The sequence below is a fragment of the Triturus cristatus genome, chromosome 12, assembly GCF_964204655.1.
Source record: "Triturus cristatus chromosome 12, aTriCri1.1, whole genome shotgun sequence".
Classification (NCBI taxonomy): Eukaryota; Metazoa; Chordata; class Amphibia; order Caudata; family Salamandridae; genus Triturus; species Triturus cristatus.
In genome coordinates this window covers 106,440,990-106,460,274 of record NC_140595.1, presented here as the reverse complement: position 1 = coordinate 106,460,274, position 19,285 = coordinate 106,440,990, and the positions used below count along the sequence as shown (strand labels likewise).

The window sequence follows — 19,285 nt, the reverse complement described above, 5'->3', positions numbered from 1 at the left end:
GATGACTAGTTAGGAGATGCATTCTGGATGGAATGAAACAGGAGAGAGACACCTACGCTTTCCATCCTCTGCCTCTCCTGCCTCAAGTTCTGTGCAGATCAATTACAACTGAACACAAGTAATCCTAGTGGCTCTCAATTGAGCCAGGGGAGTGTAGTACCTGGAACATTTGGGCATGAGCGTATGTCCTCCGATCAGGACACCGCTTTGTGAGGTTGTTTTGTCGCAGCACAGAGCAGTATCATCTACACCTACATGCATGGAGATTGAAAAGCAGCAACTGACTACCTGTGATCTCTCACTTGAAGTGGTGGATGCCATCCTTTCCACCAAGTGAACTTCCGCAAAGTACTTCTATGCCAGGCACTGGGATAACTTTGGGGCCTGGTGTGGGGTTTGTAAGACTGATCACTTACAAGCGAACCTGTAAGACGTGCTTTTGTTTATTTTTATCTTTTAACAAAGACTTGGAGTGGGTGCAATTAAACATTGCGTTGGGCCTTTCTACATTTACTGGGTCAACTGTCCTTGTTTAAATCACCTATTGTGATGAGATTTATTCAAGGTTTGACACAAGTTCCTTCCAAAGCCGTTGTGGTGTCTCAGTGGGACCTTAAAAATGTCTTGACATTTCTCAAGTGTACGTCTTTCGGGCTGATGTATAGTTGCTCACTGCATCTCCTGACTCTGAAGACCCTCTTCTTCAATGTGAGTACATCAGGTCGTCATTTCTGTGAACTCCAGGGGATGTATTATAGAAGGTGCCCTCAGGGTGAAACAGGCATTTGCACCAGCTTTGCGTGCCCCGGGGCACTTTGGCATTATAGAGGGGGTCGCAGACGCTTGTGCGGCCCCTTCTGTAATATCGATAGCGCTGGCGCACATAAAGTGACAGCACTATCTTCAGGGGGCATTCCCTCATTTGCATGGGGGTGTGCCCAATGAAAATGATGGAATCTCTTTGCCTCTGCGCCCGGGCTGAATTACAGACGCGGGTCCAGAGGCAAAGAAGCTCTCGGGAGGTGCACTGACAGTGCCCCACCTAAAAGGTGGCACACTATCAGCCTTCTGGAGAGGGAAAGGGGTACTATGGACTCTCTAGACATCCCTTTGCAGGCGGGTGCAGTCATTGACTGCACCCGCCTGCAAGAGGATCTCTAACCCACCTTCAAAGTACAGTCAGGTGCCGCCTGTACTGTGAAATACGGAGCGGCTTGAAAGCAGCCGCTCCATTTTTCACATAAATGTGCTACCCAGAGAACAGCTTGAGTTCACGGGCTGTGCTGGGGGCAGCACATTCCATGAAATAGGGCCAACAATCCCTGTTTGTGCCTGGCATATCTTAAAACAGGTGCATGGGGCACAAACAGGAAAAGTGTGCCCTTTACATAATACGTCCCCAGGTGATTTCAGTGCAACTGCCGTACAACTCGTTTTGTCCAAACAAGTTGATGCTGTGTACTCGGGCAGCATTCTTGCCAAAATGGTCACTTCCATTCACGTTGGGCAGTCCATCACTTTGCCAGCATTCTTTGCTCCTCCTCACCTCGTCCAAAAAGGAGGAGAGGTTGTATCAAGTGGGCTCGAAGGGCACCTTAAGATTTTACATTGATGGTGCCAAGGAACACCATATGAACAATCAGGTTTTTGTGGGGGTGAAAAAAGGGATGGCCATGTAGAAAAGGACCCTTTTGTGGTGGATGGTCCGCTACATGAAGATCGGCTGTGTACTGGCCAAGAAGCAACCCCTAGAAGTTCTGACAGTGCATTCTACCAGAACTAAGGCTGCTACCACTGCATTGGCTCTTAGAGTATCTGTCCTTGACATCTACCAAGGCCACGTCTTGGGCCTCATTGCCTACCTTTACGCAGCAATACTGCCTTCACAGCCAGGTCTGGGGGAAGGCACTTTGCTTGCATTGCTTTGAAAGATTTTTGGTCTGAGTCCACTCCACAGACCCTCCACCTGGGGAGGTGCTGCTTTGCTATCTATTCTAACATAAGGAATTTTGTGCTTTGAAGGATCCATCAGAATACCAAGTAACTTACCTTTGACAATGCTCTTTCTAGTGGATACTTTATATAACTGCAGATCCCTCAATGCTCTCCCACCAGTGCTGTTCTGTGGAGTGTCTTACTTTTTAACATCTAAAAAGGTCCCAAGTTACAATTCAGCCCACTTGCACCTACAGTTGCTGATGCTCCCCATCTAAGGGAATGGAAAATAAAAACAATAAGACACTGATATCTGCACAAAAGGGTGGTGCTTAGGTGCGGCTCCTCTCTATCACTTCCAGGGTGGTACGGAGCCAACAATGAACCACATGGCCATACTTCTGCATGTGTGTATCAGGTTTTGGCTTCATTCTTTTGCTGCCTTTCTATTGCCAGACCAGACCTGAAAAGTGGAAGTTTCCAGCATTTCAATACAGTCTATTCAATAAATATTATTTGAGGTTTGATCATTCTACAGTTCGATCCTTCATTTTGAAAAATGCGAAAATCAAGTTTTTTATTTCAAGTGGAAAGTCGTTAGTTTTATTTCTAAAAGTCGAAGCAATACGCTAATCTTCAACGTAAGACTTTTTTTTGCTCCTAATGCATGCTCTCTTTTTGTCAGTGTACACCAGTGTTTCATTTGAGCCACCAATCGTCCATAGTAGATGCAGTTTGCTGCAGTTGACCTGCTCCCACAATTCAATCTATGGATTCCAACTTAATTTGTTAACCATCGATTTTTAAATTCCTTGAAATTTACAGAACATTTTAACATTTTCAGTTTTCCTTTTTCCTTTTTAAGTATGTAAATGTTATACATTTGCTAATATTATTTCATTTTCTAAACATTCAGTGACCCCCTGGGTAGGCTTGGTGGACTTCAGGTTAATAGCTGCTGCCATTCTGTACTCGGTATTGTTTCTGCCTCTTTCAAAAGCAACTAAAGCCTATACCCCTGTCAGAAATTCAACTCTTCTTACTGCTAAGAAAGAAAAATGCTTTAGTTGGAAATAGTGGTATGAATTGAATGCATAATGACAAAGGCAGCGATCTTCATAGTAGAAGGCCAAATCATAAGAGTGCTTTTCAACACAAAAATGATTTTCTGGTTGCTTATCTGATAATATCCCACCAAATGGTTTTGTTGATTGTTCATCTAATCGCCTTTTAGGACATAGTAGAGTCTTTCATTTAAAGATGGCAGTCCTTACAGCATCATAATGTAGCTGCTTGGTTGTAAACTAACTATAGTTCTTATCATTACTGCAGTTTGTCTTGATTGCAACTTCTCAGGTTATTGCTAGTTTGCACCCTTGGACTTCATTCAAGTTATAAGAACATATTTTATTTGAATGTTATTTATCCAAGAAAGGACTCTATAGCAATATTGCTGCATCCGTCGAATTGTAAAGCATGTTTTCTAACAATTATGCTGTTCACATGTCTTGATGATCACAATTCAGGAGAACTGCTGAGACGAGCAAAACATCCTGTCCTAGGTAGGATTTCCGGGGTCCAGATAAATTGGAGCAAGTCGTGTCTGTTCCCCCTAACGGCCTCCACTGAGCGGTTCGGGTTGGACTACCCCCTCGCCTGGTGCGAGGGGGATTTCAAATACCTGGGTATACAAATAGAAAAAAATAGGGAGGAGCTCATGCGGGCTAATTATGGCACGTCAATTACCCGCATTGCGGACTACGTTACTCGCTGGATTACCCTGCCCTTGTCCATGGCCGGCAGAGCATCGTTGATTAAAATGATAATACTACCGGTGCTGCTGTATCTGTTTCTGAATATTCCATTCCATCCTGGTGCCTTTTTTTTTAAGAAACTTCGCACCAAGCTCATAAGACTAGTTTGGGGCGGTAAGTCGCCCCGGCTCAAATGGGATATTCTTGTCAAGCCCTATGATCAGGGCGGTTTTGGGGTCCCCAATTTTGAGCTGTATTATCGGGCAGCCCAGGCGCATTTCGCCTACTACTGGATACGGCAGCCCAGATATATGCCACAGCTCGCAGCTGAGCATTGGCTGGCACACCCAATCCCCATAGAAGGCGCATTGTATATCCCAGTGCTGGGGAGAGATAAAACGCCGTCAACGTTGACTAGCACAGTATCCGCATGGAATCAATTGGCTGCCTCACTGGGGCATGACTTGGTGTACGCGCCGCTTCTGCCCCTTGTTTACCACCCAAGTATGCCCCTGCTGCAGGAGGCGGGATTCCGGAAACTGCTTCACACTATCCATGTTGCGACTTGGGGGGACCTGTACCACAATGGCGCATTTCGTTCTATGGAACACCTCTATGAGAGCTTAGACCCCTCTCCGCTTGACGTTTTTTTCTATATCCGGCTTAGACAGGGGATACAGGCGCTCACGCCCAGCTTTCCACAGGAACCCCCGCAGATGGCACCGTTACAGCGCATCCTCACGGACGAAGCCCCAGCTAAATTGGTTTCCAAAATATACGGATCGGTACACTCGCTAATTCCGGCGCCGCAGCTTGCAGCTAGGGAAAAATGGGACAGGGAGTTACCAGCCCCGTTGACGGATAAACAATGGCATTTCTGCTTATTGCAGACGGAGAGCATTTCCTCCAGTAGCCGTTTCCGAATCATACATTACAAATACATTCACAGACTATACCACACTCCTGTCAGGCTTCACTGCTATAAGCTCCGAGACACTGACTGCTGCGATAGATGCCGGGCTCCTGGGGCGGATTTCCTTCACCTGGCCTGGGCCTGCGAAGGAGTGCATCGTTATTGGTGTCAGGTGTTTGAGGCGCTCTCTACAATGATCAACACAGTATTAATGCCCTCCCCTCTTCTAGCCCTGCTGGGGTATGTAGAGCCAATACAGGCGGCACACCGCAAATTCATCGCGCTCGCTGGGGCAGGGGCAGGGCCCTGAAATTCAAGGACTGGGTGCGGGATCTTACCTATTGCCAAGAACAGAACTGCACGTTCTTGGAGCTTATGCCGCCAACGTCCCGGCCTAGGGACATCTGGGCTCCGCTGAGATGCTATCTTCTGGCGGGGGAGGCTGAGGCGAGCACCTAGGTTACTGCATACAGTCCTTGGGGCGTGGGTCATCGGGGGCTCCGGAGGTATGGGGGCCTGGATCATGGCCGCGGGTCCTCTGCTGGGTATACAATGGAACTTGTAGGCCGCCCCTCGGCTTTGATGGGTGTACTGCTGTTGCTGGAAATGCTAAAAGAGCGACCCCCATGATGAGGTCAGCATGATAGTAGCTTCTGTGAATATCCGACTACGGGGGTTGCTGCTATGTCCTGATAAGACTGTTATATTTGCACTGTCTGCCATGTCATGTTTGATTCTCCTCACTGCCTCCTCTGTATTTAATTGGCTGAAAAATGTGAACTCTTGATCGTACTATGTCTACAGCTATATGTTCACTATTCAATTGCTAAATAAAGTTAAAAAAAAAAACAAAAACAAAAAAACATCCTGTCCTAATGAAAGACCTGGAGATAGAGTCCATCGAAGACGAAGAGGCTCCTCTGATGCCAACTCACCTGACTGCGCCATTTGAAGAACAGGAAGTAGAGAAGCATCTTGCGAAGGTCCCTCATTGCGAGGCGTTGAAGTCTTTCCAGGCCCCCGAAATTACAGGAGGGTTGGCAGACTCTTCACTTGAATATGGTGAGTCCAGATCACTAGCATGTTGTTACCGGCTCTTTGTCCATGAATGTGCTATTCTGATAGAGACTTCTAACCGTAGATTTCTCACCTTTTGAATATTCCTCAGGCATTAGAATGGATCCAGAAAATATTTATCAGTAAACGTGCGCTGGCAGGCGGCGCTGGGGGCTCCGCGTCAATGCCGTTTTGGATATGATGTGTGTGGTTTTGTATTTAGGCACTACTCAAGTGCACTGACATCAGTTCCTTTTTTCCCCATAAACTGACGGAGATCCGGAGCAACAATCATTGTTGCAGGGATTCTGCACATACCCAGAACTATGCGCTGGAAAACAGGACCTCGGTGTGTAGGGGCTGAGCCTTCCTACCGCCTCAGTACCCAAAATCCCAGAATCGACTAGCTATAGTGTCACTTTTGTTCTCCTACACAATCACAAAGCTACAAGTGATTAGACAACCCAGAACACAACACTCCCGACTCTCTCAGGAATCGCGGAAGCAAGACCTACCCTTTCGCACACTCTCTCGTACTTGTCCGCAAAAATAATTGACAGAGTCACTGTTATAGTTCAAAATTTTAACTATAGTGCTCTTGTCGGAAGGAGCCTGGGGAGCAGGACTCGGGATCCCTTGTTCATACCAATATCCTGAAAACGCAGGTACGGGATGAGGTCGGACCCTTTAACAATCCAGGAAGCCGGCAGGAGGAGGAGTTAGGAGGCGTGACGCCGGCGCTGTGGACCCTATCCAGGGACACTGGTGGATTAAAGCAGGAGGAGCTTGGCACAGCCTGAAGAACCGCGGAAGAGCTGAGAAAGGTGGCGGGAAGTGAGAAGACGCCGGATCAGCAGCCCGCTGTGGACCACCCACCTGGCAGTGCACTGGAGGACGCCGCAACACCCAGTGAACCAGGAGAAAGCGTCGGCAGAGTCCGACACCGTGCTACGAGCCGCCATTCTCCGGGGTATGGTGGCTGGAACAGGTACCTCAGCTTGTCCTGGGTTTCATTAAAACACCGGAAGGGAACGGGGACACACCAAAGACTCTCTTTTATAAAATCAAGGATGCCGCGGACCGGTGGCTTAAGCCTCTGGACACTACTCGAGAGGAAATAATGGAGAAGATTTACCTCAAGCAATATTTGGAGGCACTACCATATGGGACACAAAGGTGGCTACGCCAACATGCAGGTCTGACACTGGAACATGCAGTAGAAATGGCCACCTCATATGCTAGGGCCCAGAATAGAGGGACTACCAAAAAACCTGAGAAGAATCCAAGGCCCATCCAAATGGGAAAAAATGAAAAAATATTTGCCAAAATGATTATGAGCCTCTAAAACCGCGCTCAGGATGTTCTGATGCTGTTCCTTCTGCTGGCCCTCAATGTTTTGAATGTGGGGAGTGGGGCCACATTACCAAGTTTTGTAGGAAACGAAAAGAAAAAGCGTAAGAAGAACCAATGGATGTAAGCTACCTACCTCAGTCCATCCTATACGCACAGGAAACCGGTCCACTATATTACGTGTGAGTTTGAATGATCGTCCCATAACCGCCCTCCTAGACTCCGGTTGCAAACACTCAGTAATACGACACAAACTTGTGTCCCCCTCCTCTTTCCTACCTGGGAAATACGTTAACATTAGATGTTTGCACGGAGACATTCAGGACTACCCCCTGGCCTGCATTAGACTCCAGAGCCAACAGGGTCTAGATGTTACTGCTGATGTCGGGGTCTTGCCCACCTCCCTGAACCACTGATCATAGGTATAGACAATCCCTGGTTTCCTGATTTGATGTATGGGATTCTGAGACATAGTACAGGCTTTCCCCCTCCACAGAACAGTCTCCTGATTTCTGAACCTTGGGCCATAGACACCCACTTTTGGGCAGCCCAGCTTAACAACAGTAGTCTCAGCGCCAAGGATGCCCTTCTACTCCCAAAAAGGGTGAATCCTTGCTTTATTGAGAAGAAGGGACTTCTGTATCGGGTGGGCATGTAAGGCGAAGAACCACAATTGCTTGTCCACACGGCTTTCAGGGAACAGGTTCTGTTTTTTGCTCATGCACACCTCCTTGCAGGGCATTGTGGAGTAGAAAGAACGTCACAGTCCGTACTCCGTAGTTTCTTCTGGCCAGGTGTCCATACACAAGTGCCAAAGTACTGTCAGGAATGTACAATATGTCAGAAGAAGAACCCCTACATCCCACCAAAAGCCCCCTTAAACCCTCTCCCTATAATAGCCAAACCTTTTGACAGAGTGGGTATGGACCTTATAGGGCCGCTCCCAAAGTCCAGCAGGGGTTATCAATATGTCCTCCTGATAGTTGATTATTCAACGAGATATCCCGAAGCCTTGCCCTTACACTCTGCTAACACCACTACCATAGCTCAGAGACTTATAGAGGTGTTCTCCAGGATGGGGTTTCCCCGGGGCATAATTACAGACCAGGGAACTCCCTTCATTTCGAGAATTATGAAACAAGTCTGCAAACAACTGAGTATCAGACACATAAAGACATCTGTGTACCATCCCCAGACCGATGGTCTGGTGGAGAGGTACCATGGCAATCTCAAACTAACCCTTAAAAAACTCCTTAAAGGAGATGGAAAGTGGCAAGGCCCTTTTCCAGTGATACGTAAAATAGGTAAAACAACTTACTTATTACCACTCACAGCGACCAAAACACAGATGTATCACATTAATCTTCTCAAGAATTGGCTAGGGCCTCCACCAAAAAAGCGCATAAGGTCTCCACTGTGGATACCAGGTCTTCCACCATTGAGGCCACCGTAATCAACGACGAGTTGACCCAAGTCCACACAAATGGTATTCGTGCCTTGCTCATATCCTTTTAGAATTTGTTTTCTGACCGACCCGGAAGAACACATCTGGCAATGCACTCTATCCCCACTCAAGAGGGTGTAACCATTAAACAACGACCATACCGAGTCCCTGAGGCCTGACGTCAGGCCCTTCAGAAGGAGGTGAACCAAATCCTGGAGTCCGGGATAATAATCCCCTTTCACAGTAATTGGTGCTCACCAATCGTGCTCAGACCAAAACCGGATGGAAGCATCAATTTCTGTATTGACTTCAGAGCGGTGAATCGTATCTCCAAACAGGACGGCTATCCCCTTCCCAGGGTGGACGCACTGAGAGAACTACTTGGTGAGGCTCGGTACATCTCTACCATCAACCTCACCAAGGGCTATTGGCAGATCCCCTTGGACCCTAAAGACAAGAAGAATGCGGCTTTTTCCACTCCCAATGGTATTTTTCACTTCATCGTCCTGCCCTTTGGTTTACATGGGGCACCAGCCAGTTTTCAGAGACTGATTGATGCTCTCCCAGCACGGCATTTGGACTACTTATTGGCCTACTTAGATGACATAGTGGTATATAGTAAGACCTGGGACGAACACCTGAGACATCTAGAGGCCATATTTACAGAACTCCAATCTGCACACTTGCATATCAATGCAAAGAAGTCACGTTTTGCCTTCCAGAAGGTTAAATATCTTGGGTATTTGCCTGGGAAGGGCTTAATAGAACCGCAAACGGAAAAGGTAAAAGCCATACAGGAAACAACATTCCCTACCACCAAACGTGACCTCAGGGCCTTTTTGGGTTTGGTTGGTTATTACAGGTGTTTCATTCCTCAGTTTGCAGGTGAAGCGGCTCCTCTAACTGACCTTCTAAAAAAGTCCACCACCTCCTCACAGTTACACTCCCCCACAACCCGTGAGCAAGAGGCCTTCCACACTCTCAAGACAGCCCTGACCACATCACCAGTATTGCAGACTCCCGATTTCCATAAACCATTCATCCTCCAAACAGATTCCTCCGGGGTGGGTATAGGAGCTGTTTTGTCCCAACTTGATAGCGAGGGCCTGGAAAGACCTGTCCTGTACATCAGCCGGACGCTCTTCCCCAGGGAACGGGTCTATCCCACGATAGAAAAGGAGTGTCTGGCAGTGAAATGGGGGAAAGAGAAGTTGAGGTATTACCTTGAAGGCAGGCCCTTTGTGTTATACACTGACCATTCCCCGTTAACCTGGCTACAGAGGAACAAAGGATGTAACGACTGGGTGCTCCGGTGGTTTTTGTCACTGCAACCCTTTCACTTTGAGGTCCAATACCGTAAGGGCACCGAACAAGGCAATGCGGACTTCCTGTCCCGATTCCCTATTTCCCGCGATCGGAAAAATCCTGGGGGAAGGGTGTGCCGGGAGGAGCCTGGGAAGCAGGAATCGGGATCCCTTGTTCATACCGATATCCTGATAACGCAGGTACGGGACGAGGTCGGTACATTTAACAAACCAGGAAGCTGGCAGGAGGAGGAGTTAGGAGGCGTGACCTTGGCGCTGTGGACCCTATCCGGGGACGCTGGTGGATTGAAGCGGGAGGAGCTCGGCACAGCCTGGAGAACCGCAGAAGAGCTGAGAGAGGTGGTGGGAAGCGAGAAGACGCCAGATCAGCAGCCCACTGTGGACCACCCACCTGGCAGTGCACCGGAGGACGCCGCAACACCCCGTGAACCAGGAGAAAGCGTCGGCAGAGTCTGACACCGCGCTACGACGCACCACTCTCCAGGAGGAGGGTGGCTGGAACAGGTACGTCAGCGTGTCTTGGGCTTCATTAAAACACCGGGAGGGAATGAGTAGCAGAGCGGGAGGACACCACTGCTTTCTTCACTTGCTTTGGTTTCCACCCCTGTAGCAGGAACGGTGATTCCCCTCACATTCTATCTCACCCACCCCCCCCTCAGTTTGACTCTCAGTTGTCGTCCACTGACTCTTTGTTCTTTTCTTTTTGGATCTTCCTTGTCTTCTGGAGCGAACCTGGAACTCAGTGTGGAGCATTGAAGCTGGAACCGCCCTCCCTACTGTTCTGGAACCGGTGAAGCCAAGAAGGATATTCTTTAGCTGGACCTTGTGCTTGCGTTGTTGTGTTTCCTTTTACTTTGGTGGATGGATCATTGGCAATAAAGCCTCCCATTGTGACCTTATTGAGTGTGTATAATTCCTTAAGGGATACCCCCCACCCCGTTTGACCTGACAGCTCTATAATGTAGTATACAAGCCACTACAAGCAGCAAAACGCATAAACCTAAAACAGTTAGCATTGTTGCAATTCCATAGATTATAAAGGGGGATGTAATTGTATACAGACAGTGGATAAAGGACTATGAGGACTAACCACCCTCCCTTTGGCTAGAAGAAGTTTTATTATATAAAAGAAGATCGCTGTGCTTTGTCAGCAGACCCGATACCTTAGTACCTAGATGGTATTTCTACATCATATGAACAGCATAGCTCTTCTCCCTGGAAAGGTCCCTCTCCAAGTGTCTGTTAGAACAACATGCATCCCCATAATATCAAAGCACGAGTTCCCAGCAATAGCAGCTGTGTAAGCATGTTTTGTCTAGGTGCTAGGGACTGACCAGAACAGAGTAAAAAAGGGGCATTGTTTATCGACCTTGCACACTCTGTGCAGGCTAAACTCCACGAACAAGCAGAGAACACAGAAAGCAGACGGTTCTCATGTGAAAGGCACACACAGAGTCTTGCAAAATAAAGTCATGTAGTAACGTGTGCAAAAGCAGCATCATGGCAGCAGAGCTCATGCTAACTTAGCAATGTCGACAATGAGCCTAATGGCCATATGACATCATCTCATTGAGACACTTCCTCAAATATTTTTTCTTAAAAACCAGTATGGTAGCGTATACGTTACCTGCCAAATCTACAGGCTTTAAACCCTGTGGGAATGTTCCAAACAAGTGTCTGTGACAAAGCACCTCAAGACCATGTGCTTGGATAAGATGATAAAAAAAAAAATAAGACACACAATTGATGGACGGAATGCAGAACAAATCAAAACATTCACCCCCAGTCAAGAGATCCGGGTTAAATCCATCATTCTTTTGCTCACCATGCCACCCCAGTTTAGACCTGGCCATATGCAAATCAGTCTTGACCCTGTGCCCCATGGGAACAGTCCAGCCCGAACTGCCCAGCCAGGTCCTCCCTGGACCGGAAACAAGCACCCTAGGACCGGTTTTGGGGTTTCACCCCTCTTCAGCCAGGATAGCTTGATTCCAGTGGCACAGTGAGCCCTGGACCCACGTCTGGGCATACTTGGCGCACTTAGGGCGAGAAAGCAAAAGACATACAATTGCTGGACGGAATGCAGAACAAATCAAAACATTCACCCCAGTCAAGAGATCCGGGTTAAATCCATCATTCTTTTGCTCACCATGCCACCCCAGTTAATACCTGGCCATATGCAAATCAGTCTTGACCCTGTGCCTCATGGGAACAGTCCAGCCCGAACTACCAAGCCAGGTCCTCCCTGGACCGGAAACAAGCATCCTAGGACCGGTTTTGGGATTTCAACCCTCTTCAGCCAGGATAGCTTGATTCCAGTGGCACAGTGAGCCCAGGACCCACGTCTGGGCATACCTGGCGCACATACGGCGTGAAAGCAAAAGACGCACAATTGATGGACGGAATGCAGAACAAATCAAAACATTCACCCCCAGTCAAGAGATCCGTGTTAAATCCATCATTCTTTTGCTCACCATGTCCCAGGCAGGGCCTGGTCCTGCTCCCAAGGTCACTCCTGTGACAGGTCATCTTCATGATTGAGATCCTTGGGAAAAACCAAGAAGCGCAAGAGATCCAAGCACAACTTGGTCGGCTCCAGCCCCACTTGATTTCTAGAGAAGGCATGAGGTCGTCATTGTGCCTCCTCGTTGCTGTCCTGAATTCACCCTATTTCAGAGTAGATTCTGATCCTTGCTCTTCGGTAACTGGAATTTCTAGGGACATTGGCAACGCTGCAGCAAACCAAGGAATTTGCAAAGCCATGGTGCATTTTGGCACATTATTGGCTCACTGTGATTAACATGTGGGCCCTAAGGAGCCGAGAGGGTTCCCAACCAGGATTCCGCAGACGGATAAACCCACTCTGTCAGTTAGGCCCTTTGTAACTGCTCAGGGCTCTGGCTTGCCTTTAGTACCAGTCCCCTCCATGACACCACTGCCTACGCAGGACCACAACCCCAGACTACGACGGCCAACCCATAGTGCTGACAAACCCCGAGACGGCACTGTCCCTACCTCGGTCGAGGCCTCAACCGCTTAACCTATCTTCTTATTCCAACACAGTTCCTCTACCTGCTGGAAAGCCTCATGTCCTTCATGAGTCATTTGGCATTGACTCCGATAAATTGGGGCTATGATGCTGGGGATGAGAGTACAATGCTTTACCCAGAGTATAACTTGTATGAGGATATCCCAGATGGCAGTGGTCTGGATACTTCCTCTGGCACTGCACTAGTTCTCCCCCCTCGCCGGGCCTGCCAAGTATGAAAGTGCCTCCTTTGCTATGGTTCTGCGTAGGGAAGCAGAAGGTTCTTGATCTTCAACTTCACTCTCAGGAAGTTAAAAGCCAATGTTTTGTGGGAGGTGCTGCTACCTGGACAGTCAAGTTCTGAGCCCATTAAATGAGGCTATCACTGATCCCCTACTAGGTACTTGAGCCAAACTCTGCTCAGGTCCACCTGTGCATCTCCATATCGCCATACACCATCACCAGGCCATACACCTTTCCTCACCCAATACCTTACTCGTGAGAGCACTGTGGTGCAGTCTTCAGCCATTAGAGTTAACCCACACTCATTTAGCACTACTCCCCATGGCACGGAATTGAATAGGATAGCGGCCTATAGTAAGCATCTTTCTCCTCTATAAGTTTGGCCCATTGCTCAGTGAAAGCCAGCTGCATGTTAGGCTGCTGCTCTTACACTCTCTGGGATTCCATGGCCCATATGACGTCCATGGTTCAGACAGAAGCCTGGGACTTTGATTCGCAGACAATGCAAGATGGTTGTAAGGCAGCCATGTGCACCATCCGCTGGAAACTGGATATCACTGATTCCTTTGGTTGAGCTATTAGCACCGGTGTGGCCAATCGCAGGCAAGCCTGGATGTGGTTGACCGCCTTTTCAGGGCACATTCAGGCCAGTCTCATAGGCATGACAGTTTACGGCTTCTGAAGTTTAGAGAATAAGCAGACTGGGCCCTGGAGCGGTGCACAGATAGCAGGGCCACAACTTGACTGACGGTGAACCGCCTGTCACTCTTGCAGCAGGAAGTGCAGGGGCTTTTGATCAAAGGAGCCTTAAAGAGGGAACTGGTGACACCAGTCAGTTGTGGTTGTTGTTTCCACTACTTCCTTCAAGGTCTTCCTCTACCTCGACGACTGGTTCTTGAAGGGGGGTTTGCCCCAGGCAGACATCTACCTCCTTCAGACTACAGCGAATCTCCTGACAACTTAAGTGTGCCTGAGTCACACCTTACTCCTTCGATGAAGCTCTCCTTCATCTGAGCCATGCTGAGCAAGGTGTAGTTTTGTGCCAAGCCTCAAAGAGGAGACGCCAGGACATTTGGGCTATGATCCCAATGTTTAACCTCTGTCCTGTATCACATTGAGGATGACTCTGAGCCTGCAGGGACTGATAACCTCCTTCATCTTGCTGGTCAAGCACACCAAATGAGAAATGAAAGGTCTGAAGTCCCTGTAGGCTCAGAACCAGGGGGACCTTTCTGATGTCTAGATTTTGGAGGAGAAAGCAAAAGATCGTGAGTGATGGCTGTGGAACCTTAATTGGGTTGGCAAGAGACCTCTGTACTTTCCCTACCCAGATCCCACAGTGTTGACTGATGCATCGCTTCTGTGATGGGGAGGCCATCTCAGAGAGGCGGAGATTAGAGGCATCTGCTCTCCAGCAGAGGACTAGTTCCATATCAACCTTCTGAAGCTGAAAGTCACGCTCTTGCTCTTGGAAGTCTTACTGCCCTCCATCAAAGGGAAGCCTGTGCTTGCAGACTAAACCACTGCCATGTGGTGAAGGAAGTAACCCGTTTAGGGCCACCAGGTTCGCTAATGACCACCTCTCAGGCTCCTGTGCTAAATGAAGAGTCGGTCAGACTGTAGAGAATGAAAACCAAAACTGTTTATTCATATACACTCAGAGCGGAGCCCCATCTGCCCAGTAGCTAGGAATGCAGCAGGGGGAACTGAAATCGATATGCATAAACAAACATCATTGTGTACGTTTCGTAACCAAGCGAAAACACGCTCACAGAAGAATTTTCCAAGCAGGTGCAGCTAAACAAGGAAATACAGAAAAAATGGTTTCAGCGCTCATATCTTACACAAAGTAACATAATCCAAGGTCGTTCCATCTGGAGCCTGCCACCAGACAAGACTAGAAAGCCTCTATCTTGTGAGAAAGGTATGCCCTAATATGAACAGTGCACTCATTACTGAAACAGAACAGAAATGAAGAAATGAAACTCTAAGGGGATGAAAATGGAAATAATAAAATACCTTGAATCGATTAATTCGCAAAATTGATTGCCTATCATTATAGACAGTGTGGGGGGCATCAGCATTTTGATTTTTTTAAAATAAATTTTCCTTGCTTGTGGTCTGGTGGAACTCATGGAGAATGTTGTCTCAGGGCTTCTTCATTTTGCCATTTTCTGTCTTTGTCAAGGAGCTCCTTGACTATTTCTGACCATGCGATTGCCTTGGGCAGTTGACCCCTGCAATGTGCAAGTGCTTCTAAATCTTTACTTACAGAGCTCGATATGAAGCACCGTGCAATGAAAACAGAAAGACTATTCTGCGTTTGTTAAAAATATTGTGTAGTGCTCCATTCCATTTCACTCCATCAGACATCCCAATCCCTTTAATATAAAACAATATAAAATAGCTAAATTATGGAATTATGTAACACAGCATAGAGACAGCAGAGTGATTTAATGATAGCACAGCTAGTTTTTTGCCTTCAATGGTCTCCTCATGGCAGCACATGCCAGACATAACTAAATTAGTAATTTCAACCTCCTTTTTTCTTCTTTTTTTAACCACGATGCATTAACGTAGATTCTATCAGCCTTTTGGGAAGTGTAGAGTTCTTCTCCTACCCTAAATAACCTACCTTTGTTTCTCAGTACATGTGAAAGCTAAGTGCTGTCAGTTTGTGCTACAGTTCTCACTCAACTTAACTGCATATTTTCACATCTTCCAGCTATTCTATAATTAATGTAAATCACTATGGGGCAGCAGTACCCTTTGACCGAAAAGCTTAGAAGAAAGTCTTTCTTTATTAAAGTAGTTCCCGAAGTAAAACCGTCCATCACTTTGACAATTTTTAAACAAAATGTTATAAAGCAAAATCATATTGGTGGGTTGAGTGTGTATCAGTTATCCACACCCCTTGTGACTTGAAAGTATAGTGAAATAACTATAAAATTGAGGACACATTTAGTTCTCGAAAGTACCTAAAGGGTAAGTCAGTCTTGAGTTGCTCGAGAGCCTTGTTCATGGCAAATACCACTAACCCTGAGACTCCCATTTTTTTTTTATAATTGTGCAAGCCTAGCTGATAGATTTCATGATTTAAATATGCAAATAAACTTCCCAAATCAGGTTCTAAAAAAATGTCTTGTTCATTCTTTGCAATCTCCAGTGACAGTGTTATGCTATCAGAAACTGTGTATCTATTGTGTGTTATTTGTGTATATACTACTTCGTGTTCACTTGATCCTGTCTGACAATTCATATCACCTAAACCTCATTTTTATCAAGTATTTATAAGTAGCGTTGGCGTAAAATGGAATAATATCTTAAAAGTGCATTTAAAATTTGGAGAAAAACTTACATGGTCCATTTTTCTTACAGTCATGATCCCACAGCATTTGATTCTGCGGAACCTTTCACCACACAGTGATAGTGACTTTGAGAGGGATTTGAAAATTGCACCTGAGGATGACCTGACCCCCACACCCTCTGTGGTTGGAGGGAAGGGGCACCCATGTGACACTGTGACAGTCCATCAGGCTACACGGTTGGAGTCTGGAGATGGGTGTTATCCGGCTGGAGCTTTCACCCAAGGACATTCAGAGAGCAGCTCTGGGAGCTGCATGGCTCCTATAGATACTATAGATTGCCTTAGCTTCAGAGACATGAACATGACCAGTTTGGGAAGGCAGCAGTGCCAGCAACAAGGGAGTATCAACCAGCATCTGGAGCCTCAACCACTGGAAGCACAGGTGCTCTCGGAGGAGCAGTGTTCACATGGACGAGGCAGCATAAAAGTTCTGAGAGAAGGTAACTTAAAATTAGGCTTGGTGTTCTTGATACTGGATTTCAAATATTTTAAGCAACAATGATCCACAGTCTATGGCCCCTATATTAATACCTTCTTGAATAAAATCCTGGAGGGTGTTAGCATCCCCCTTCATGGTTAGCTGCAGAAATAATCACTATCTATAAGAAGGGAGACGGAACCTCCCCAATAACTACAGACCTGACTGATAACCTCCACATGTTTTCTGCCATGAGATCCGATCTAGGCTACAAGACTGGCTGGATGAGAGAAGGATTCTTTCTCCCTTCCAAGCAGGTTTTCGCCCAAAGGTGAGCACCATTGACCGTGCCTTTTGCTTGAATCTAATAGGATGGAAATATCTGGACCTTTCTAAAGACCATATTTACATCACTTTTGTGGATCTAAGGGCCATGTTTCACCTGGTCACGAGATGTAGTTTGTGTCTCGCCCTATCCAGATTGGGCATTGATCCTTGCTTGATGAACATCCTTAAGAGACTACATGAGGGGACCTATGCACAGGTGAGATGGGGGTTAATGGGGAGCTCGCTAAACGCATACTCACCGCACAAGGAGTGCGTCAGGGGTGCGTTCTCGCCCCAACACTATTCTCCCTTTATATTAATGACCTGGTGGACCACTTGTTAATATGCATCCGTGACTGCACCAGGATAGGGGGTTGGCCAACACCCATATTATTATTTGCTGATGATTTTCCTTCTCTCTTGAATGCCCATGGTGATGCAGAACCTGTTGAATAGTTTCTCAGAGTACTGCGAATCTAGAGGCATGGAAGTAAATGCTTACAAAACCAAGATCCTGTCTCTAAACACGCACAAATCCCACAGTAGGGTTTTTTCTATATGTGCGGAGCTAAGCTCCAGCAGGTTAATCACTTTGACTATCTAGGGGCGCGGTTTCACACATCTACTAATTGGAAACCCAATTATTGAAATCTGAGCTTTCATTGACTCATGGATCGCCCTGTATTACCAAGTGTTACAAAGCCACTGCACCAAAACCAGTGTCCGTAGTCGTAGAAATTTACATGGCCAAGGCACAGTCAGTAGTCCTGCATGGAGCTGAACCGTGGGGGATGGAGGACATGCTTACTCGTATGACAGGACACTCTTCCTCCTTTTAAATCTTTGGCCAACTGGATGCTCTGCTATTATGAACTGGAAGATATAATTTGCCTCTATGTATCGGTTTGCTCATTGATTTTAAATATAACTTACATCTGCATGTTTTACTCTATTATAAGTTTGCTAAATGAACTCCAATGAATCAATTGATGCTATACTTATTTGAATTTTAATTATGAATGCGGATTTTAATGTGTTTTATTGCAATATTTTAATTGTCTGTTTTATGGGCTTATTCCCAGTGATGACTCCTTTGCTTTTGGATCAAAGATAGTAATGGTCGATACGTTCTCCTTCCAAACTGGTTTTTGCTCTTAAATGTTGCAGATTCATTTTTGCTTGGTCGTTGATTTTGGGAGATAGAACAATCTATTTAAGGCGTCCTTATACTGGTATCGTATAGTCACACAATCAAAGTTGTTTCTTTGATCAACTTCAGGCTGAGATGACTGCGGCACACTGAAGATGGGGCTGGGAGGTTTTCACATGCTAACTCATCTGATCAGATAGTGAGCTAGAATAATAACAGTCACATTTTGATTTCTTTTGTGCCTAGAGTTTGCTGCTTGATGTTTATTCAAAAAGGCTTACTTTGGCTGGCAGCCATTGTGAAGGGCTTACTCTGCAGAGGGTGGAGACATCATGATAACTCCTAGGGTTATCGATTCCATCCATTATAGCCTTAGAGCCCACCGTAGTAGGCTCGACCAGCCATTAAAGGCCTGCTTCAGCGTCGGGGTTTTAACAAAGGAGCGGCCCTTTAATGGCCGGTAGAGCCCGCTACGGAGGGCCCCAAGGCTCTTAAAGCATTTGGCCCCTAGAGTGCATGTTCTAATTTGTGAAAGACCTCACGGAGCCCAAGGGGGTTGAAATCCCGTCGGGCTCCGACCGGCCTTTGTTCACAGCTGTGGCTGTGAACAAACATTGGAATGTTGATGCTCTGAGCTTCTACCTGTCATTAGAAGCCCAGAGCATGCCATTGTTTTCAATGGAGCGCTCAACATTCCAATGTTCTAAAATGGATTAGAGTTGTAATTAATGATTGATCCCCTCTCATCCAGAGAGAGACCTGTTTGGAGCAGCTGCACACTGTACAGAGATATAAGCATGGTTGAAAATAGTTCTTGTTTTGTGATTTAAACTCTTTTTTACTGGAAAAAGGAAAATTCTCCAAATGTTTTGCTGACCCTATAGTTTACCTTCTAGCTAAGATTGAAAGCTTGTTCTTGCTGTTACAGCATGGTATATTAAATATATTTCTTGAACACAGTAATTCCTCCAGGAT

The 19,285-nt window shown here is 46.7% G+C and overlaps 1 protein-coding gene across 1 annotated transcript in view; it reads left to right on the top strand.

Annotated features, from left to right (window-relative positions):
- LOC146772765 (rho guanine nucleotide exchange factor 11-like) overlaps positions 1–19,285 on the top strand; it is a 237,740-nt gene that overhangs the window by 195,336 nt on the left and 23,119 nt on the right. The window contains 3 exon segments of the mRNA XM_085637029.1: positions 3,441–3,485; positions 5,467–5,664; positions 16,427–16,855. Coding sequence (XP_085493155.1) covers positions 3,441–3,485; positions 5,467–5,664; positions 16,427–16,855 — 672 coding nt within the window.